At 35.0% G+C, this 23,451-nt stretch overlaps 2 protein-coding genes across 5 annotated transcripts in view; one reads left to right on the top strand and one right to left on the bottom strand.

The window, feature by feature from the left end:
* Nucleotides 1–831: 831 nt before the first annotated feature.
* Nucleotides 832–17,899, bottom strand: LOC128243547 (uncharacterized). 3 transcript variants are annotated; one of them, XM_052961381.1, is made up of 4 exons: nt 17,810–17,873; nt 9,935–9,979; nt 7,818–7,918; nt 832–4,492 (listed from the first exon to the last, which is right to left on the bottom strand). In XM_052961381.1, the coding sequence occupies exons 1-4, from the start codon at nt 17,845–17,847 to the stop codon at nt 3,729–3,731; spliced, it is 948 nt and encodes a 315-aa protein (XP_052817341.1). In that variant the 5' UTR covers nt 17,848–17,873; the 3' UTR covers nt 832–3,728. The 3 variants fall into 3 exon arrangements, with proteins under 3 accessions (XP_052817341.1, XP_052817342.1, XP_052817343.1); XM_052961382.1 differs by lacking the exon at nt 9,935–9,979 and having other exon boundaries at nt 17,810–17,899; XM_052961383.1 differs by lacking the exons at nt 9,935–9,979; nt 17,810–17,873 and adding an exon at nt 17,502–17,782.
* Nucleotides 17,900–17,910: 11 nt separating this feature from the next.
* Nucleotides 17,911–23,451, top strand: part of LOC128243544 (deoxynucleoside triphosphate triphosphohydrolase SAMHD1-like) — a 39,420-nt gene continuing 33,879 nt past the window's right edge. Inside the window, exon 1 of one of the 2 annotated variants that reach the window (XM_052961374.1) lies at nt 17,911–18,005. The gene's annotated coding sequence lies outside the window, so the exon portion shown is untranslated. Of the gene's footprint in view, nt 18,006–19,068; nt 19,253–23,451 lie in introns of those variants that run through there. The other variant, XM_052961375.1, reaches the window with a different exon arrangement.

The following is a 23,451-nucleotide window of genomic DNA, read 5'->3' as shown; positions in this document are numbered from 1 at the left end:
TCCTACATGACATTGAAGAACCGGTAAAGTTAGAGCCAACAGTTTTTGAAATATCACATGACATCACCAAACAAGCTCATGCTATGACTCAGACTGCATTTAAATATTCCTTAAAATTTCTTTGAATTTATCGCTGATAAAAATTTAGAACAAAAAAAAAATCTTATACGACAATTACATGATTGAAGCTTATCATGTTTCCTCGAAATTCTTGGTATGTGCAAAACTCCATTCAAATATGAGGGAACACAAAAAAAAGTCCCAGCAAAAATATATTACATGAGACCTCTTGGCAGGCAGACCTAAGGATTTTGTAACCTCTCACTAGAATCTAAGTCTATTGGAAGAACATACCATGACCATTACACTGGTCTGAAGGCATCTGGTATACAAATATTAAGCATTTAATTTCATCAAGTCATTGACGATAAAGGTATTAATTTAAAAACAACAAGGTATTTCAAAGGACTGTTCCTGCATGAACCAAAATAAAGGAATATATCAATCATCCAAGAGCTTTGCACTACAGACATGGGTTGTGGATGCCACACATTGCCTTCTCATGGTGAAATCCCAACTGACCAAGTTACAGCCCGGGCAAGCCAGTTGAAACACTTTAACAAATGATCTTTGAGTGTAACATTCCACCTACAAACATAGCCCTTCCATAAGCTGTCTTTTCATGGTGAACAACAATTGCAAGGATACATATACTCTAATGCACAATTTTACAGACAATTACCACTGTGACATCTATGTTAAGTTACTCTAAAAGTGTTTCTTCACAAAAATAATTATTAATCGTACCTACAATAAGGAGAACAACTACAATGTCCATATAATTATTTATTCAAAATAATTCATGAATGTGATTCAAATAGTCCCCCCTCAGGTTTCAGGAGAACCAGGGCTTCCGTAAAGGAAGTTCGGAAGTATATTACTTTAAAACTTCCAAAATTGATTCCTTGGAAGTACATAAACTTCCATAATTTTGAAGAAAAACTTCCAAAGTTGAATGCTTAGAAGTTCAAAATATATAAATTACTTTTATGGTCACAATTTCAATCAGACTTGAGGTAAATAAAATAAGATGACTATAGTACAATATAAATCTGTGAATTTGGCAAGTTATAGTTGCAAATTATTTGATTTTTAACATAGAAGCTGAAAAAATTGGGAAAAAATGATAGTATTTGGGAAACTTAAACTTCCAAATTTCTGTGAAAAACTTCCAATATTGATGGTTCGTACTTCCAGTTTCGAATTCTGAATGAACGCCATGGGAGAACTATAATATATAAATGTATAATTACACGTACATGCAAGCACTTTCATATGCATATTTTGATGGTTTTAATAAATAAACCCTTTACCTTTTTCAATCCAAACCGTATAAGACCTGCCAAGTTATTGCTTATCAGTACATAGATGATCAGTAGCCAATAGTTAAATGTTATTAGTATGCATTTAACAAAATAAATGCAAAATTTGGAAATAGACTGTCATCATAATTTTATTGTTTACAGCAGGTAACGTGAAATAATTAGGAAGTTTAAACAAATGAAAAATCAATAAAAACTATTAATTTAACATTTAAATACCTCGAAAAAGAATACATTGAGTATCAGAAGATTATAAACTATACTTTGAGAAAAAAATTTGATACGTACATGTATATATGAATTCTACATTAAATTCATGTAAAAGCTAGGTAGTTAGCACTGCATTATTTTTACACTCAATTGATATAAATGTGAACATGACTTGAAACATAATAGAAAACCCTTAGGGCTATCCCATTTAAACATATAACCCCCAGGGGAAAGCCACTTTTAAAATATACCACCTGGTCCCCCTACGGAAGCAAATTTATTACCTTTTCAGGGCCCAAATTAGCAAAAAAGACACCTACCCATATACTATTTAAAAAATTGCCTTCCCCCCGTGGGTAATATGTTTTACTGGAATAGCCCTTATATGTGGAGAATAAAAAGGATTATCAATACGACTCTTTTTCAAATCTGATAAATAACTTCATGCACCAAGCAAGCCGTTATTACATGTTATAAGCATTGATAAATGTACAGTAGTATTACAAACAAAATCATAACCAGATTACTGACTGGGCCATAACTCTATGTAAGACTGACCTTTCCTAGGTCACCACATAATGCCTTAATAGAAAATATTGATATTGTAACTCCTAAACTGAACTATACATCTTGAGTGCATCAGTACTAAATAACGTTATGTGTACAACCATTGGGAAATTACTGAAAATATTTCTTACAGTGAACAAGGACATACATGCCTGAATAGATCTTTTAAAAGGTGTCAAGGATAATCAACGCATATTTCACGAAATTGCATCAAAAAACAGATCTACAGGTAAATACATGTTTAATTTGTTATCTTTATATATGATCTAAATCTTATACAAAACACAGACTGCAGCCTGACTGTGTCAGGGAGATATTTACTGGTGACTAATGGCTAAATTAAATTAAAAATATATATAGCTATGACTTATCAGACCTTAATTCATATCATTACAGACTATCAAATAAGGCTGAAACTCTGAATTCTTACACTTATTAAGTGCTTGGTATGATAAATGTTCAATATTTAGGGCTTGTGCATTTTTGAACACTGTCAATACCTTAAAAAAGAATCCATAGTCAAGAGTTCAAATCCTGGATTCCCTTGGTTAGCGGTTACGACACTTATAATCTAAAGTAAATGAATTTTCTTAAACAAGCACATACATGTTCATATTTTTGTAAGGTTATAACGCACAAGCCCAAATACAAACATTTACTTGAACCAGGATTTATTACGAGCCCCAGCTTGAAATTCTGGTTTGTGGGCTTGTGTCATTTGATCTTTGACACTAAACTATATTAACCCAATTAACAGATCTTAGATCACATAAACAAAAAAAATGCATTCATTTTATTCAGGGTTTGATCATATTCAAAGACACCTAAAGGTTATATATATAAAGCATAGCTTTTAAAGAGCTGCAGAGATACATGTGCACTTTAAATATCATATTAGCTGTCAGAATTTTTTTTTTCATTTATAATTTATAACATCTTAAATGTTGCTTAAATAATTACAATCCGGTTAAAAAGTTTTAGTTTTCCATAATTTATGCAGGTACTCTTGTTGAAAAATTGTCCTTATTACAATTTCTATAAAGTTTTCAAAAATACAGGTTACCGGTAAGACAAAAGAACAAAAACTAGAATATCAAAATAATGAATAACCATAATAATTATCGCTCACAGCAAAGAAAAAATGTATATATAACTATGAGGTATATTTTTTACAAATAAACGCTCATTATATATGTATTGGAAACCATGATTTCATTAACTGATATGGCTAAAACATGAACTCACACTTTCTAGTTATCAATATCTTATTTGTACCTCTAAAATCAACTTTTGCCTAGGTCACAAAAATCTTTTTTTAATGCCACAAAGCCAACATTAACCAAGGTCATATGCCAACTTCTACAAAGGTCACAAAATAAACTTCTGTCAAGGTCACAAAATAAACTTCAACCAAGGTCACAAAGTCAACTTCTACCAAGGTCACAAAGCCAACTTCTACCAAGGTCACAAAATAAACTTCTGCCAAGGTCACAAAGCCAACTTCTACCAAGGTCACAAAATAAACTTCTGCCAAGGTCACAAAGCCAACTTCTACCAAGGTTGATTCCTTCATTTTGTTTCCAGTTCAGGAAGTCCAAAGACTTTTTCATGCAGCTCCAATTTCCCAAACCACATTGGTATCCCCTCTTTACTAACCTGGCAGTTAATCTGCAGGGGATTATCTGTCTGCCATGTTTCTGAGGTCAACGTATCACCCCATCCTGTTGCCCCATAATACAACATTTCCAGTTTCTTTATGTGAAACTCATGGAAAGATGACTTGATGTGTTCCAAGGCCTCATTTCTGGAGGCAATACTTATATTTTCTGTGAAATATCTGAGGTACGATGCGCATCTTGTACGTTCATTATGATCTGTATCGTTTAAAGGAACCATAAAGGTTTTACTGTGAATCGTGTCACGCTTCTGCTCAGAGTCCACTATTAGTTTTGAGTTGGGTTTTGACTGAAGAGGCACAAAGCGAGATTTCCACCATTCCGGTAATTCTTCAATTTTGCCGGTCTTTTTGTTGACCACTGCATAAACACTTCGTGTACGAATTGAAGGTTTGAGTTTTCCACTGCAGTAAAGCTCATTAAGGGTTGTGAACGTCCTGTTTCCGACATTGGCCAGAGTGACTCGGGAATCTAGGGGAGCTTTAGGGGTTGTAGTTTCATAGAAGAGACTGTCAATCTCCATTACGCATGCTTTGATGAAAACTCGGAGATTCTGCTGGCGCATGCCGATGTAGTCGAGAAATGATGGGTTGTTTCCAAAGGCCGCAGTTTCGACGTGACTCATTATGTCAAACATCCTGACCATATTTGGCTGACCTAGAAATAGAGCAATCTAATTATACCATACACACTAAAATATTTTACATCATTGAATATAATTAGGCCATTGAAAAGAAATCTTTAAATTTTCATCCCTATTTTCCAGCAAATTAACATCTTGTTTGACCAAAAAAACTGGGACTTATTCAAAGTCATATTCATCATCTGATGTAATTCTAAGCTTCATGTGTATAATGATTGATTTGTTTGGATATATCTCTTGTAAAATGATGGAGATAAAGATGGCTTTCATGGATTATTTGTGGCTAATGAGCACACACGAATAATCACACTTAAGAAGGCCCTTTTAACAATTCTGACAACAAGACATGATATTTGTTGTGTTTCCCAGTCATTCAACAGGTTTAACTCTACAAACATGCTTTGGGCATGCCGTACATGAGCATTATTATTATCATTATTAATCTAGCATACCAAATTTCATGCTGATAATTATCTAAACAGTTTAAAGTTTAGATTTTCCCACTTAAGATTTTTGGCCAACAACAACTAGAACTGTAAGCCAAAGGCTAACGAATACCCCCCAACCCACCCTGTCTAGGTTGTTTGCCCTGGCCTTAGTTATGGTATCATTAGAAAGCACAAGGCAATACATTTATTTAGTTTATTTAGAATACCTATTACTGAATCAGGGACTGCCATGGCACTGCAGCAGCCACATGAGTACCAAGGAAATAATACAGGTGTAAAAAATCACATATACAAAGGTTCACATAATGGTCATGGATATCTGAAAGTTTGAGAAAAATATATTGAAAAATGACAAAGGAGTAGGCCACCAAAGCGAATATTACCCCACTCCCACCCACCTCAGGGGAGATAACAAACATGTTTCTCTCATTTGCACCATAAAGGGGTCATGATGAAAAATGACAAAGGAGTAGGCCACCAAAGCGAATATTACCCCACTCCCACCCACCTCAGGGGAGATAACAAACCTGTTTTTCACCATAAAGGGGTCATGACTCCTGACAGGATATTCCAAAATGAAGGTGGACGGGTGAATTTGACAGTCTGCCAACCCAATTTCTGTTTACCCACCCCCACCACCTCCCCCCCACACGAGTACCAAGGAAATAATACAGGTGCACAAAATCACATATACAAAGGTTCACATCATGGTCATGGATAGCTGAAAGTTTGAGAAAAATATATTGAAAAATGACAAAGGAGTAGGCCACCAAAGCGAATATTGTAACAAATTTAAGGCCTGTATGCACCTAACTTCAGGACTTTTGATGGTCTTTTTAAGGACAAAATCAATTAAAGGTCTTTTTAAGGCCATGCAAACATTCTGATTAATACAGGTGCACCAAATCACATATTCAACAGTTCATATCATGGTCATTGACATCTGAAAGTTTGAAAAAGATTTATAGAAAAAATGAGAAAAAATGACCAAGGATTAGGCTAGACAAAGCTGTATAATTTTTGCCTATTTTAACTTATTCAGGGGCCATAATTGGAGACATGATCATGTGATTCCAACCACAATCACAGGGGCAAATGTTCTCACCATGGCTAAAAGTTTGAAAAAGATTCATTCAAAAATGACGAAGGAGTAGGACGAACAAAACTAATTTTACCCAATTTAACTCATTAAGGGGCCACAACTCCACTCAGGATCATGTGACTCCCACCAAATTCATGGAGGCAAAGGTTTACATCATGGCCATTAATATTTGAAAGTTTGAAAAAGATTTGCTCAATAGCTTCAAAGAAGAATCCTGGACAAAGCTAATTTTGCCCAATTTAACTCATTAAGGGGCCACAACTCCACTCAGGATCATGCGACTCTGACCAAATCCACGGAGGCACAGGTTTACATCATGGTCATTAATATTTGAAAGTTTGAAAAAGATTTGTTCAATAACGACAAAGATGAATCCCGGACAAAAAAACGGACGGACAGACGGACAGACAGACAGACAGACGGACAGACGGACAACCCGATTCCAGTATACCCCCCCCAAACTTTGTTTTGGGGGGTATAATAAAGACACCTATGATATGATATCTAAAAAAAATTTATTTCAATTTTGATGTCACCTGCGTTGTGTTGCAAACATAATTATAGGGATCATCATATCATCGTATACAGGGTTCGCAGCATAAAACTTTCATGTCCCCTCTCTGACTTGCTTATTTCTAATAAAATCTTTACTAAACTTGGTCACAACTTCTTATAGGAAATAACTAGGGATGGCAACGAGTACCCGAGTACTCGAGTACTCGATCGAACGTCAGAGTACTCGAGTACCAAATCACTACTCGAGTACTTGAAAAAAAAATCTATAAAAATCACCAAATACACGATTTACAGACAAAATATCAGATCTGGTTAGTTGCCAAAAGGACAATGTATGGTCCCTCTAATCCTCGCTGTGTATACAATTGACCTCAATCAATTAGTTGACAGTTGTTGTGATAGTTGCAAACTGTCAACAAAGGACCCCTATTTAAAATTAGCACTGATATCAATTAGCGAAGTTTTGATAGCAGTACTTTCACCTACACAATTCTATTGTATACCAATTAGTTTAAACATTATATATTTTACAACGATTGTGAAGAAAGCTATGATAGCTTGTACTGAGTCACTCTCGTTGGCACGATGTTGCGCGAGAGTGTGGCCTTGTGTTGTGGGGGAAACCGGAGTAACCGGAGAAAACCCACTTGTCCGGCTTGGTGACCACTAACCAAACTCACATGCGCCCAGGCCGGGAATCGTACCCGGGTCGCCTTGGTGAGAAGTTAGTGCGCTAACCACTGCGCTAACCGGACAACCAAATACCAATTAGAGACCTTTCAACAAACAATGGACGCTAATGAGCGAAAGAGTATCGACTGTTACGAGAATTGATGGGCGTATTTTAATTATTTTTGCAATGAATATCACAATTGATTGGTTGATATTTAAAGATAATCTGTAGAGTAAACAACTAAAAAACTGAACTTCGTATTGAATTTCGGTGACTTTTTTATGTATGCTATTAATTTTCGTTCTTTGAAATTCATTTTTGTTAAAATACGTAATGAAAGTTTACTTTAAAGATGAAAATGACCAACGCACAATATACGCCATTAACGATACATGTATACACAATCTTGTCTTCGCGAACACTTTCAATTTTTCCGAGTAATCGAGTACCCGAGTACTCGATCGAACGATCGTCCGAGTACTCGAGTATTAATTTTACTACTTGTGCCATCCCTAGAAATAACATCTCAAGCAAGTGCAATAAACAGCTGGTTTTCTTCAAGAAACGGAAAGGCTTTAACAGAGGATCTAATCACTTACCGGTGTGGTCTATGTCATCGTATCTCAATCCAGGCAACACGACCTGAACTTCATTCTTCGGGGCATTAACTTGAATCATCAAATTCAGAGACGGATATGCCCTGAAATGAGCACAAAAGACTTGACATTCATGATACTCTTACCTTTAACTTCAATGAATTGATAGGAAAATGGGACACTCCAATATTTATTTGCAAGGCAAAAAAATAAAATTGTTTGATTTCAATTCAATGCCAGACACAGTAGGTCAGGATTTTTTTTAAATTTTAGGTTAAGTTGTGTCTTATAATATCATTGGCACACTTCAAAACAGTGCCATTCAGCCTGGATTAACGTTAACAAGAGCATTCTATGAATTAATGCAATAAATTAAGGTGTCTTCCAAATCAAGAACTAGCCAAAAAGATGTACAAAAAGGAGAAAGAATTAAGGGTCAGAAATAAGAAATTTCCTTATGGTCTTAAATACCGGTAGAGATTTCCATTTGTAACATGTGAGATAAATGATAGACATGATCATAACCAATGAGCAGGGTGTCCTTAGATTGCCAAAGAGCATAAATAAACCTTTAAGTTTCAAATGATGGTTAGCCTTTTTAGAAATCAATAAATAACTATATATAACTAGATATATTTATCAAACATTGCACACCCTAAGGGCCCCTTTTTCAGAAACATGTTGAAGAATGAATCAAGGTATTTGATCAGAAGAAGAAATTGCATTGAATATTATGGTTGCACAAAGAAAATGATGACAAACATCTCAACATTTGTATTAATTGATCCTTAATCCATAATACTGTTAATCATGACCTCAACCTTTGACCTACTCACTTACAACACCTTATTATAGGGGTCATCTACTGGTCAAGGACAATCTACCAGTGAAGTGTCATGGTTCATATAAAATTATTCTCAAATAAATGGATGGACAAGGTATTCATAAGGTTGTTGACCTTTGACCTTCTTAAATACTATAGGGGCAATCAACAGGTCCAGGCGCGTAGGAGCTGGGGCCGCGGCCCCAATATTCTGGCTTGTAACTGCAATGGAGCCGCGAACATTTGATACCGATTTTCTTAATAATCGTATTTTTAATAAAGCTTTGCGCATATATATATATCAATACCAGTCTGACACGATATTGGATAAACAGATCACAATGTCATAATTAAACCTGTGACCATCTAGCTTATTGGCGTGTGAATGGCGTGAAAACAGTCGGCGGATTATTAAAGACGGGTAAAAGGAAGAAGAGGCAAAAGACAATAATTTATTTGTATCGTTTTTGATCTTTCAAATACTGTAGTTCATTGTGATAATTGAAATTACTCGTTAAAATAGAATTGTCATTAAATAGCCAGCAATATGTTACTGTATTATTTCAAACTCAACACATTAAAGTTTGACTTGAAAATGGACCTTCCAAATCAGCCTAAAAGTTTTAAATTTCCAAAGAGATATTTTGGCACTAAAAAAACTGAACACATGGCATTCAACTCGCAATGGTTCCAAAGTCACTCGTTGCTTCACTATGAAGAGGTAAACTGCGCTAATTTGCTATTTAACATACATTGTGAGACAGGGAAAATATGAATAAATGCTACTAAACGATAATAGTTTTATATCTATCAACTATTTTAACCGAAAAAGGTTTAGATAAAAACATGAAAATAAAACCTGAACTCACTGAAAATAGAGTTTTTCAATGCTTAAAATTGAAAAAAATCTCGACAGTAAGGGACAACCCTCCTATGCCCTACCATTCCGTGGCCCCAATGTCAATTTCCTTCCTACGCGCATGAGGTCAAGAGCAACTAGCCACTGAAGTTTCATGTTCCTCTCAAGTTATTGTACCAACAAACTTTTAACAAAGTCATTCATATTACTGTGGATCCTGACCTTTGACAAAACACAAGTGGTCATTAACTGGTCATCTAACTGTTTTCAAGTTTTTGTGCAAACAATCTGGAACATGAGGTAAAGATGATATATGCTAACTTATTCATCAAATATATAAGGAATAGTCGAAACACAATTGATGTCTGCGAGTCAAGAAGACCTAGCATGGTTTTTTCATATATATAATTGTACAACACCAGAGATATATGACCATACCCAACTATGAAAGGCCGAGAAGGAACAACCAGGTTGACCATATTTCTGCAACAGAAAAATAAAGTAGAACATTATAATCATTTGTTCAGCTTGAACATAAATGTATTGCAGAAGTGATTCTCACATTGGTCTCATTGTTTTGTACACTATTCATTGAAAATTGGGCCCTGACAGCAATACTAGAACTGGAGTCAATTAAGTGCCAAAAAGCTGATCAAGCGCACATTCATTTATATACCAATGAAAATCTGTTTTGATCTTGATCTTTCACAAAAATACATCAAACAGCTGTCATTTTATTAACTCTGACATAAAAGTGTTTACCTGGTCTTTCGAATATTACAAAAAGACTGTAAGACTTGTGTAGACTTAAGACAATAAATCAATGACATAATTCGCCAACTTAATCAAGAAGTGGAATGATTGAACAGCAGCCATCAACTTATACTTAGACATTGGTTTGGTTGGTGTTTGGTAGTAGGTATATTCAAAATACATGTGCATGTGTGTCCCATGCACTTCCCAATTAAATAAATTTGAAATCAATTTTTGTCATTTAGGCGCCAGCTCTAATATATAATCATTTTCTATAGGCAAATACAGTTACATTGTTAGAAAACACCAATACCACAAAATATAGGTGAAACATGCAAAATATGCAGTAAGCTAGTATTCCTTCAACCAATTGTATAAACCTGGTTAATACTTAATTTAAAGGTAGCCAAAATGTTTATTCATTGGTCAATATTCATCAAAACAAGAGCTGTCGTAGGACTGTAAGCGCGGACACAATGCGCCCTAAAAACTTTAACCTATTAGTTCCTAAATCAATTAGAGGCCATAATTTGTACTTGTAATATGGAGTTATGTAACCTCATTGCGTGATGGTCCTGAAGAACTGTGTGAAGTATTAAGTGAATTGAATGAAGGGTATTGAAGTTACAAGAGAAAAACCTTTAACCAGACAACAACACTGGGCCGAGTGATGACTTATTCTTCAAAGTCAAGCTTAAAATAATATTAACCCGTCAAATATTTTAACTGTGCAAACAAAACTAGTTGACCTTATCCAAATTTAATGCAGTTTGTTTTACTTTTTTACTTATTATTTATTCAAGAAACCTACAACAAATACTATTGACATATGATACAAGAATCAAGAAAATTTAACAACACAACTTTCAACTTCTACAGAATGTAAACCCATATATCAGTATCTCTGATATTTTTTAATATGTTTGAGTTGGTGAATACCATCACGGCAGCTGAATGTCAATGATGTATTTAATTGTCTAATGTGTAGTTTGAACAGCGTACATTTTGCAAAATCAACAATGACCATATGACTGATTTTCAGACGTGCGGACAAACCCTTTGTGTCTTCTTTAAAGAGATCAATATTATCACTGCCACACAATGTGGGCCCTCAGGTGTGTGGTGGGTTTTCTTGATAGAGATAAAAAATTACTGCCACACAATGTGGGGCTACTCTTTCATCACTGGTGTGTGGTGGGTTTTCTTGATAGAGATCAAAAATTACTGCCACACAATGTGGGGCTACTCTTTCATCACTGGTGTGTGGTGGGTCTTCTTGATAGAGATCAAAAATTACTGCCACACAATGTGGGGTGCCTCTTTCATCCCTGGTGTGTGGTTGGTCTTCTTGATAGAGATCAAAAATTACTGCCACACAATGTGGGGTGCCTCTTTCATCCCTGGTGTGTGGTGGGTCTTCTTGATAGAGATCAAAAATTACTGCCACACAATGTGGGCTACTCTTTCATCACTGGTGTGTGGTGGGTCTTCTTGATAGAGATAAAAAATTACTGCCACACAATGTGGGCTACTCTTTCATCACTGGTGTGTGGTGGGTCTTCTTGATAGAGATCAATAATTACTGCCACACAATGTGGGGCTACTCTTTCATCACTGGTGTGTGGTGGGTCTTCTTGATAGAGATCAATAATTACTGCCACACAATGTGGAGCTACTTTTTCATTACTCAGTCTGGTATGTGTAGCTGAAAACACTGAATCACTTGCAACATCCATGACATGTCCATCAGCATATTTATATACATCTTTTGTGAATGATCCACCTCATTGTAGGGTTATAGGAAGTGGGATTGAGCAAAGGGGGTTGCATGCTATAAGATACAAATCCAAGGTACCATCTTATGCAAAATACACATTGTTAGTATTTATATATATGCATTTCAATACAATCTGGGTTTTACTCTGATAAAACAGTCAGTTTTTCAATAACCCTGTCATTGTCTATAGCAATAAGTTGCATGCCATGCCCAAGAGAATCAAAATGCAATCCATATTGAGGTGAACACCATGTCCATATACATGAGACACTCACAATATCATACATGCCATATCCCCCCGGCAGAGGGAAATCCCCCGGAATTTCGATCCATCCCCGGTTTCCCGGTGGGATAATATTTTTATTTAGAGATTTTACATCAGGCAATAATGACAAAGTGAAATCACTGAAAAAAACAAATTATGTGAGTGAAACTGAATGTAAAAAAACAACTCTACATGGGAGAAATGACTGTTTAAAAAAGGTTGCCAAAAGGAAACTTTTAACACAAGACTTTAGTGATCAATTCATTTGAAGTAATGATCAAAGGCAAAGAAATATTACTTTTTTGGAAAATGAAGAAATTAATAATATTTATTCCATTCTCTTATTATCTGAACATCATCATAGCTGATAGTATTAAGCAGAATTTTTAAAAGACTTTGGAGGAAGGTAAACCAATCAAATTGTCTTGAAAACATATTTTTCTAATCACATATTTCGTTCTGCAAGTGCATTACAGTATGAGATGACAGTGTAATATAAGAATATGATCATTCATGACATAAAATAATTCTATATGTGAATACATTTTTTCGTACTTACGTCTAAAAATACTTTGAATTTCGCCAACTTAGACCTGCTAAAAAAATCCCCCTGAATACTTACCAAAATCATCCTGAATACTTATCAAAATCCTCCTGAATTTTCCGCCTTTCTGAGGAGCTGACTTCATCATATAAAAGTATGGGAAATGTAGGCATTTTAAAGACAATAAGAATTGTCACAGGAATGTGACAAATTCCCTAGAAAGGCCTCGTTTGTCAGATAGCCATTAGTATTTGGGCCCTGAGACAGCCTTTAATCAATAACATATTTCACGACAACTTTCCCATGTAGTTTGGAAATATTGATTGCTAACATTTTTAAAAGCAAAATGTGATGCAAAGTCACTGCAAAATGGAGCAGATGTCAACCATGTCTGTTGTACTTTTAAATGAGATCTTGGGATAATAATAACATGTATGACTATAAATGAATGCTTTACAAAATGACTGAGATATTTTAGCTAGGATTCAATTTATTTGGTGAAAACCTAGAATAGAAACAAGAGCTGTCACAGTATGTGACGAATGCCCCTGAATGTGACATTGACCTATGAAAAATTAAATGAAAAGTTGATCTTGCCTTTACATGTCAAATACATATGGCAAGTTATTGTAAATTGCCTCTGAACATAAAAAATACCACCCATATTTGACAACCTACACTCTTATGACCATTCCATTGTGAATAAACACCTAAGTGTGACCTTGACCTTAGAGGTAGGGACATGGGTCTTGCACGCGACGCGTCATCTTGGTATGTGGAACACATGTGGCAAGTTATTTTAAAATCTGTACATACAAGAAAAAGTTACAGCCCGGACAGGACCTATATTCTATGTCCTTATATCCAGCATTCCATTGTGAATAAACACCTAAGTGTGACCTTGACCTTAGAGGTTAGGACACTGGTCTTACATGTGACACGTCGTCTAGGTATGTGGAACAAATGTGGCAGGTTATTTTAAAATCTGTCCATACCAGAGAAAGTTACAGCCCGGACATGACAACCTATACTCTATGTCCTTATATGCAGCATTACATTGTGAATAAACACTAAGTGTAACCTTGACCTTAGAGATAAGGAAACGGGTCTTGCATGTGAGACGTCGTCTTGGCATGTCAAACACATGTGGCAATCATTTTACAATCTGTCCATACCAGAGAAAGTTACAGCCCGGACACGACAACCTATACTCTATGTCCTTATATGCAGCATTACATTGTGAATAAACATTAAGTGTGACCTTGACCTTAGAGGGTAGGACTCGGGTCTTGCACGCCACACGTTGTCTTGGTATGTGGAACACATGTGGCAAGTTATTTTAAAATCTGTCCATACAAGAGAAAGTTACAGCCTGGACACGGCAACCTATACTCCATATCCTTATATGCAGCAGTCCATTGTGAATAAACACCTAAGTGTGACCTTGACCTTAGAGGTAGGGACATGGGTCTTGCACGCGACACGTCATCTTGGTATGTGGAACACATGTGGCAAGTTATTTTAAAATCTGTCCATACAAGGGAAAGTTACAGCCCCGACACGACAACCTATACTCTATGTCCTTATATGCAGCATTTCATTGTGAATAAACACTAAGTGTGACCTTGACCTTAGAGGTAGGGACACGGGTCTTGCACGCGACACGTCGTCTTGGTATGTGGAACAAATGTGGCAAGTTATTTTAAAATCTGTCCATACAAGGGAAAGTTACAGCCCGGACACGACAACCTTTGCTCGATGTCCTTATATGCAGCATTCCATTGTGAATAAACACTAAGTGTAACCTTGACCATAGAGGTAGGAACACAGGTCTTGCACGCGACATGTCGTCTTGGTATGCGGAACACATGTGGCAAGTTATTTTAAAATCTGTCCATACAAGGGAAAGTTACAGCTCGGACACGACAACCGATGCTTGATGTCATTATATGCAGCACTTCATTGTGAATAAACACTAAGTGTGACCTTGACCTTTGAGGTAGGAACACAGGTCTTGTACGCGACAAGTCGTCTTGGTATGTGGAACACATGTGGCAAGTTAATTTAAAATCTGTCCATACAAGGGAAAGTTACAGCCCGGACACGAGTTATTGAACTGGACGGACGGTGCGATTTTAATATGCCCACCTTCGGGGGCATAAAAATGGTTTGAACACTGTTATGTTAAAGAGATGAAGAAACAAAGTAACTAGCACTGGAAAACAATTAAAACAAGAGCTGTCACAGAGACAGCACGCTTGACTATTCTGTCGCTTTTCAGTGTAAGGATTGAAAAGTTTTGGCAAAACATGCATGGATCACTGTATAATTAGATTAGAATGATACCTGCAAAGGTCGCAATGACTTTACTTTTGACCCACTGTCCTAAAGATCTAAAGAGTTCAAAAACTGGCCAAGACCAACCTGTCTATGAGGTCCCTGGGCCTCAGCATCTTTGATCATTTTTTTTTATCAAAAACAGACTTTCAGCTCAATGTCACCACAACCTTGACCTCTGACACACTGACCGGGTGTTAAGTTCATCTGCTGGTCATGACCAGCTTGTCTACCAAATTTGAGTTCCCGGGAAAAAAAGTGATGGGTGGGGGGATAAACGAAGGGCTCTTTACTTTCCATTTGAAAGCAATTAAATTATTGTTAAACTTATTCCCAAAAATTGATAAATAACATTTTGTTGAACTACTAGTTCAAATGTTAAATTAACTGGCCAACTTGGGGGTCTGAGGGTACCCCCCCCCCACACACACACACTCCCCCTAGTATTTCTGGACATATTTTCAAAAGGAAGGTGTAGGAGGAGAGCTTTTCCAAAAATAAAAGAAGGAAAAAGTAGCTGGCCAACTCTTAGGTCTGAGGGCACGATAACAAAATAAATTTATTTTTTTATTTTGTGTTTTAATATGAATATATGAAGTTTAAAACCTTTATAAAGAAGATTACTTAAACACCATTCTCCAATGATGACAATTACGTTCTTATAAAAAGTCTAATAAAAAAAGTAAAAAACACCCTACCTACCTTACCTGTTTTTGAAAAGGATGTGACCCTAGCAAAACTTTTTTTGGCCTGAACACTCAATTTTGTAGCTATCACCAGCAGTGTGTGTATACCACTTGACAAATTGCGTCATAAATGCTACGTTGAAAGGCAATATTTGGCTTGGAATGAAGGCTTTAAACAATGGTAACTTCACCATTTCTTCACTATTTTAAATGAACATAGGGCAGTCTAAGTTGCTTACAGAACCCCGCTTTCTGTCTTTTACCAGAGTATGATTGAGAGTTAAGTTTCTTAAAACACTTCGACAAACCTTTACACAAAACGGCCGTCAGATGGAGCACTGTCAAAACATTATTTTGGAAATAGTGTTTAATGAAACTAAGCCCTTTATCAAACTCTGGGAATAAAAGGCAGGCAGGACTCTTTAAGCAACATAGACTGTCCTTTGTTTCATTTGAAATGGTGTAGTATTACAGTCTGTACGAAAGTCATTATCACATTGCAGGACACAAGGTCCTGCAATACAGTCTACATTGCAGGACCGGACCAGTTTTTGCAGGACCAAACATTTTATGTACATTTTTGTGAAAGTCAGGGGTTTCAACAGCGTCTAAACCCAATGGTCAATGACTCTTAAAATCTGATTTGCAAGAGTAAAAATCAGATCTTCAAGTGTCATTGTCCATGTTTTTCTAATCTAAATACATGGTCTTATTTCTTAATTATAGTTTTCATCTGTCGTATGATGGCATTGCAAGGTACATGATTATCTATTAAAAACTGATACATATATACATTTTTTTAAACTGATATAGACATGGTTTAAAAAACTAATACAAAATATATTTAAGCATGGTTATTTTTTAAGGTATTAATTAAGCATTGTTGTTTTTTAAACCATCATACTAAGTGAAAAAGCAGAAGGTATCCGTTAATTTGCATAATGGGCGGAGTTATCACGTCATTGAGTTTGAGTGCTGCTAATTAACATGGAAACCGATTAGATTCCAGATCGATAATCAGTTGTCATTGCGGGTGTTAATTGCTCTTGACTTTAATTGATAAAAAGAAATTTAGATCATGTCTTGCAAACGATTAATATTACAAATTTATGATGCTTCATTTTCGGGTCATTTACGATTTTGAATGGGTCAAAACCCGGGGAGCTCGGGTCGATAAACGCCCTGATTAATTTGGTTTGATAAAGTAAACATAGGTTAGTTAATAAAATTAACAAGATACACGTTTGACACAGATTTATTAAATCATTTTGCCCCAAAAATTATTGCCGGACAAGCGGGCCTACAATATAGCTGTGAATGAGGTCCGACGAATTTTCTTACAGACTGTAGTAAAAGATAAATCTTTGTTTTAAGTCTTCGTTTTAAGTAAAATGCTGCCTTCTGACATACCATACATGACCTAATTTATCATGTGGTTTACATACACAGACCAGAATATTTTTAAAACCTTGTAGTTTTAACTTATTTAATTTTACAACGATTGTGAAACAAGCTATTGCAACTTATATTAATCACTCTTGTTGGCATGATGTTGCACGAAAGTGTGGTCTTGTGTTGTGGGGGAAACCGGAGTACCAGGAGAAAACCCACTTGTCCAGCTTGGTGACCATTACCCAACTCACATGCGCCTTGGCCGGGATTCCAACACGGGTGGCATTGACGAGAAGCAAGATAACTACTGCGCTAACCGTCTCCGTGGCCTAGTGGTTAAGTGGTTTTCTGTAATTGGGCTTTTTAACCCGACATCGTAATTGTATACACGTCTTATATTTGGAAGTAACATATTAATATCCGAAAAAATACTTCCGGATACCCGTAAGGTTTCGTGTTCAAGAGCACAGACAAACAGTGACACTTCCTGTTAAGAACAAATAATGCTTTCAATTTATTAAACACAATATTTTTTATTGAAAATATGTCACAAAATCACCTATGAAGTCGCTGAAACGCGTAGCTGTACTTTGACATTGTTGGTTGTTTTGTCCTGCAAGGTCCTCTTGCAATACTCGGTGTCGCGGTAAACAAGTCCCCGCGCAATACATCCTGCGTAGCCAATAATTTTTCGAATGTTACTGTGACGATTTCCTTGCAGTATTTAAAAATTTCAACAAAGTACATCTTTAAGGGTAAGAAACGGTGTGTTTCCCACAAATAAGAGTCACTTTAATTAATAAATGACGTATTACTTTGATATTTTTATAATGGCGCCTCTTTTAAAGGTTTGTAGCTATTTCGTACCCTGACCATTTCGTACCCTCCGATTTTTGGTCATTTAGTACCCTTTGGAGAATCATTTCGTACCCTACCTATAGTCATTTTGTACCCTATATTTTATTTATATTTGTAGATATTTTTTTCATATGAATGAAAATAAACGTATTGTTTTAACACATATATGACTTTTGTGTTTTAGTTCGATCAAAATTAGTTAAATACTCATAAAATTCCATGTTCAATTCCTCGTTCTACACTTATGTCTTAAAACTATTTTGATATTATTGATACTGTTTAAAGAAAGTTATAATCCAAGAATGTGGTTATTTTGTCAGTTTGAAACAAACAATGTTAATTGTAAGAATTAATTGCATTTCAATAAAGGTTCAACAATCAAATTTAACAAGTCTTGAGTAATAGGAATTAACGGCACTTAATGTATGGCAAACAGGCACATTATTAAGTTCTTTGATAAAAAAAAGTATCTTGAGGACTGCGAGAAATGAATTTGACAGAAAATGTAATGAATTGTGTTAATTCTAGGAGTAAGATTACGGCTACCAGACAAATCGGCCCCTTAGCAAATCGGCCCCCAGCTCAAACGGTTACCTTTTCGGCCCCTTACCAAATCGTCCTCATCCCGTAAACGTTGATTACCGAGACGTTTCGGCCCTTATTTTTATTTTATTTTTTTATTTCTAATTAATTGTATAAGTAAAAAACATGTAATTTCATTTTTTTTTATTTTGATAGACAAAGCTATATACATGCATACAAAGATATAGATAAAAATAGATTTAAAGAAAATATCTGTACACTTGAAAACATGTAAAGATTTATTCACGAGATATTTTTATAAGACGAAATAGAGTTGAAGAAGAAATGCTTAAACTTCATTTTTTTAAAATAATCTTTAAATATTATTCATAACTATGTTGCTAATATTATGTATAATGACATGTCCATTGTCTAACATCAGTCTTGACCAAACACCTATCGCCCGCCGTAGATGGCGCCAACATTTTTCAGGAACTCCTCGCAGGTGACCTTATGCGAATCTTATGAGTCCACTCATCCATATCCTGGCGTTGATGTCTCTGTAACGCTCTCGACATAAGTTATGAATTTTATGAAATTCAGTTATTTATATTCAAATCAGGTAAGGATGAAAATAACTATTATTAATGTTATATTGAATACGTATGCAAAACCATACTGGCTTAAACGGTGTTTTTAGACAGACGGTCTTATGGCGAATTGTCACATTCCACAGAGGTATCAGGCGTTGGAATTGTGACACTTTGTGTTTACAAGCTTATAAATACGTCTACAAGGTTTGTTCCGACTTTCCCAACCGCTAATTCTCACACTTAAAGATTAATACCAATTATCTCTTCGCACCTCAAACAGAATATTATTTCACTTTTTTATTACGGAAATATTGTTTTACTCTTTTTAAAATGCATTTGAACTATCAAGTTGTATCTTGTTTGCTATTCATATCTATAAAACAAACATTATTTCCTAATTATGTATAGATGAAACACTAATTGTCAAAAATAATAATTAATAATTATTCTGGAGCAATAGTATATACCACATAGATAACAAATTAATGGTTGAAACGTAAAGGCATTTTTTAAAAAACGCAACACGTTTAAAACAAATGGTACCCACTTTCAGAAACGATTAATATTTATACTTACGTTGTTTATATTACTCAAATATTCTTTAATCAACTGTAAATAACATTAACAAATTAAAGACAATTATTCATTCACACGTCTTTGAATGTCTTTTTCACACCCACAACACTAACAGTTTGCCTTGCAAAAAAGAACGCATGGTTCAAAGACAAATTTTCTTTGAAGTCTTTAAAGATCAATTAATAATTAACAGTTATAACAAATAAACTTTCTTAGATTTTTAACATATTATATTAAAAATCAGGGTTAATAGTTATTTAGATTTTAATTATATTTTTTATATCAGTCATATCAATGTTTTTCATGCATATTTGTCTATTTGTAAGTTTAGAGATTTTATTTACAACTTATTTACAGATCTCATTTAAATTTATAAGACGACCTACAATGTTTTTCTTTATACTCAAGATAAAAAATAAAATAAAATTAAGGGGCCGAAATGTCTCTGTTGAAAATCACTAGGGGGCCGAAACGTCTCGAGTCATTTTAATTAAGGGGACGAAATGGCAGGGCCGAAACGTCTTAGGGGCCGATTTGGTAGGGGGCCGATTTGTCTTGCTCCCAAGATTACAATGTATTATTTATATATAATGTATTATTGGTCCCAGTTTAATTGAAGTTAAATGTTAGGTTTCATCTGCCAAATATGTCAATTTTGTATGTATTTATAATCATACTCATAAAATTGTTTTAATCAAAACATATTAAGAACCATTTCATTCTATAAAGGCATGAATATATTGATGTCCATGAGAGCAGAAGGGTGCTACTAAATTGAAAAAGGACAGAGTACAGCACCCTTCCATAACTCTTTAGCTAAACCCTACTTTATAATCTAAAGAGTATTGATATACTTACAAGTTACATATAGTATAATATGTAATCCTTTGTTTTGTGTAATGTGATCCAATCTTATAGCACTTTTTAAACATGAATTTCTACATAACAATTACTGTAAAAGTCAAGATTACGAGTGCAATTAGGTTGTTCATTTTTCTACGTAAAACTTAATGAAACAGTAACTTGTTCAAATGAATTTTATTAATTACATTACTTTTCTATCTTTGACAAAGAATGCATGACTTCCATGTGCCAATAATTTTGCGCCTTCATTGCTTAATGGTGACTACATTAGATAATTCAATGTCTGATCCATTTAATTGTATGTAAATGTTTCTTTTTGTTTGTAAACATTGTAAAAAAATAATTATGCAATTAAGTATGGGATGGAATGAACATCAAATAACTGTGAAAGTTGAAATAATGTACACGTCAGTGTAATTTAAAAAATACAATTTAAAGACAGTAATTGTTTGAGGCCGAAAAAGAATATATCAAAAGATATGGTTAATATATATACCTTGAAATCAAAATGATAGTTAGTCTTATTGATTGTGCTTTTCTAGTCAAGAGATGTACATGTAGCTATCACCAAATAAAGATATTTCTCTTGTTATATTGGTAGTCATATATAATGTTCAGTGATTTTTATATTAGTTTAAGTGGCTTGAAAATATATGCCCCAAATCAGCTTGTGTTTATCATACCGGTATGTCATAAGACCATGAATTGTGAATAATAATAGGCTGTGAACATAATCAGCCATGCTTGTATACCTAATATGTATCGCCAGTGATGATCATGTTTGTGCAATACATATTATATTGTGACAAGTTGACACATGCATATTAATGGCCTTTTGTATTTATAAACATACCGGTAATTCCAAAAGTAATAGAAAAAAATACATATCATGAAATAGTAAATAATAATAGAACATACATTCTACTTAAGATTCACTTATTTTTCCAAATTTGAAATTTGATTACATTTGTTCATGTCAATAAATAGCTATCTGCTATTGTTAAAGGGACTAGACACCAGATGGTCCAAAAATCAGCAAATACAAATGATTTCCTCAAAACAAGCCTAGAATCGTCATTACAAGCTACATGTAGTATGAGGCCGATAATACATCACTTTACAATAAAATAATATTCTGTCTCAGCTTAGTTTACCCATTTGAAAATAGTGCATAATGGTTTCCCAGTTTATTATGTGTATATTTACAAAAAAATGTAGCATTTGAAAGTCACGTGATTAGTTCAAATACATATACTCAGACATTATTTTTAAATTTACTGGTTAGCTCTACTGGCCAAAGGCCAGAAGAGCTTATGCGATGGTAATGTGTACGTAGTATGTGCATCCGTGCGTTTGTGCGTCTGTGCGTCTGTAAACAATTTCTTGTGAACACAATACAGTGTTCAGTTTTGATTGTATCTCGATGAAACTTGTACAGTAGTAACATATCTATTAAGAGCTCAGTTCCTTTCCCAAACAAGCCTGATCTGCCCATTCATGCCTAGATTATGGGCCTTGAAAGTATAAAAAAAAGTATGTGCGTCTGTAAACAATTGCTTGTGAACATGATACAGTGTTCAGTTTTGATTGTATCTCGATGAAACTTGTATCTCGATGAAACTTGTGCAGTATTTAGATATCCATTAAAGCTTGGTTCCTTTTGAAAACCAGCCAGATCCGCCCATGCATGCCTAGATTATGGGTCTTGAAAGTATAAAAAAATGCTATTTTTAGCCAAGTCTACATGAGCGAAGTCTATTTTTAGCCAAGTTTACATGTAAAGTCACAATTGCTTATAAATATTTGCTCAAATTATGCCCCTAGGGTCATAACATGCCACACCCAAGGTTCACAGGTTTGGTATACTTAAATTTGGAATTGTTATTAGACCTTTTTGTCTGAAACAGCTATGCAGATCCTTGCTATTTTGAACAAGGCTTTATTTAGTGGTCCACTACCATGGTTTCTCAAATTATGCCCCTTGAGTCAAAACTGGCACTGCCCCGGGGGTCACAAGTTTCCTAGAGACTTATTTAAGAACTATTTTCAAAATCTTCTTGTTTCAAACCACAAGGCCCATACCTTTGATATTTGTTGTGGTCGCATCATATGATGACTGTCTAGCAAAACATTTGAAATTATGCCCCTTGGGCAAAAGCTGGCCCCACCTTTTTTGACTTACTGTTTAATTTTTAAAGCTACAGCAATGAAATTTTGACCATGTGCACAGTTTTGCAAACGAGCATCAATGTTGTCCTCGGATGTCCTTAACTTTGACCTTTTGACCAACTTTTTTATTTTTAAAGAGCTCTACAGAAATGAAATTTTGACCATGAGTACAGTTTTGAAAGCAAATATTTTTTACCCTCAGATTACCTTTACTTGGCACATATTAAATAGTTCATGCAGCTAATCTACTTACAACACTTTCTGTCCTCAGATGTTGAACATGCAGCGTTTTTTAGCTCACCCCGAACACAAAAAGTGAACTATATATTTGTTGCCTATTACCGTAAATGACTGGGTATAAGACGATAGGGGGTATTAGACGCAGGGAAAAAAATCTGTGAAAAATCCGAGAAAAAAACTTTTAATCTATGGTCTTTTGGTTAAAAGTCGCATAGAAAAAATGTCAAAATCGTCCGGCATTTTCAGCCACCATGTTTGTTGACAGTGACAAAAAAATTTTTTTTCGTGAAAATGGCGATGGTTATCTTTAAAACCATACAACCATACTGTCGAGAATGAAAAGTTATGTTATGCAAAAAATATTTTGACAGTGCCCAAC

Source organism: Mya arenaria, chromosome 8 (assembly GCF_026914265.1).
Source record: "Mya arenaria isolate MELC-2E11 chromosome 8, ASM2691426v1".
NCBI lineage: Eukaryota > Metazoa > Mollusca > Bivalvia > Myida > Myidae > Mya > Mya arenaria.
Note: the sequence above shows the minus strand (reverse complement) of the source record. Positions and strands in the feature narration are given on the sequence as shown.

Coding starts and splice junctions, on each gene's coding strand:
- LOC128243547 (XM_052961381.1), bottom strand. CDS start 17,847: ATGTCAAAGTACAGCTACGCGTTTCAGCGACTTCATAG. Junction 9,980..17,809: donor GCGTTTCAGCGACTTCATAG/GTGATTTTGTGA, acceptor TTTCTGTTGCAG/AAATATGGTCAACCTGGTTG. Junction 7,919..9,934: donor TCTCGGCCTTTCATAGTTGG/GTATGGTCATAT, acceptor TGCTCATTTCAG/GGCATATCCGTCTCTGAATT.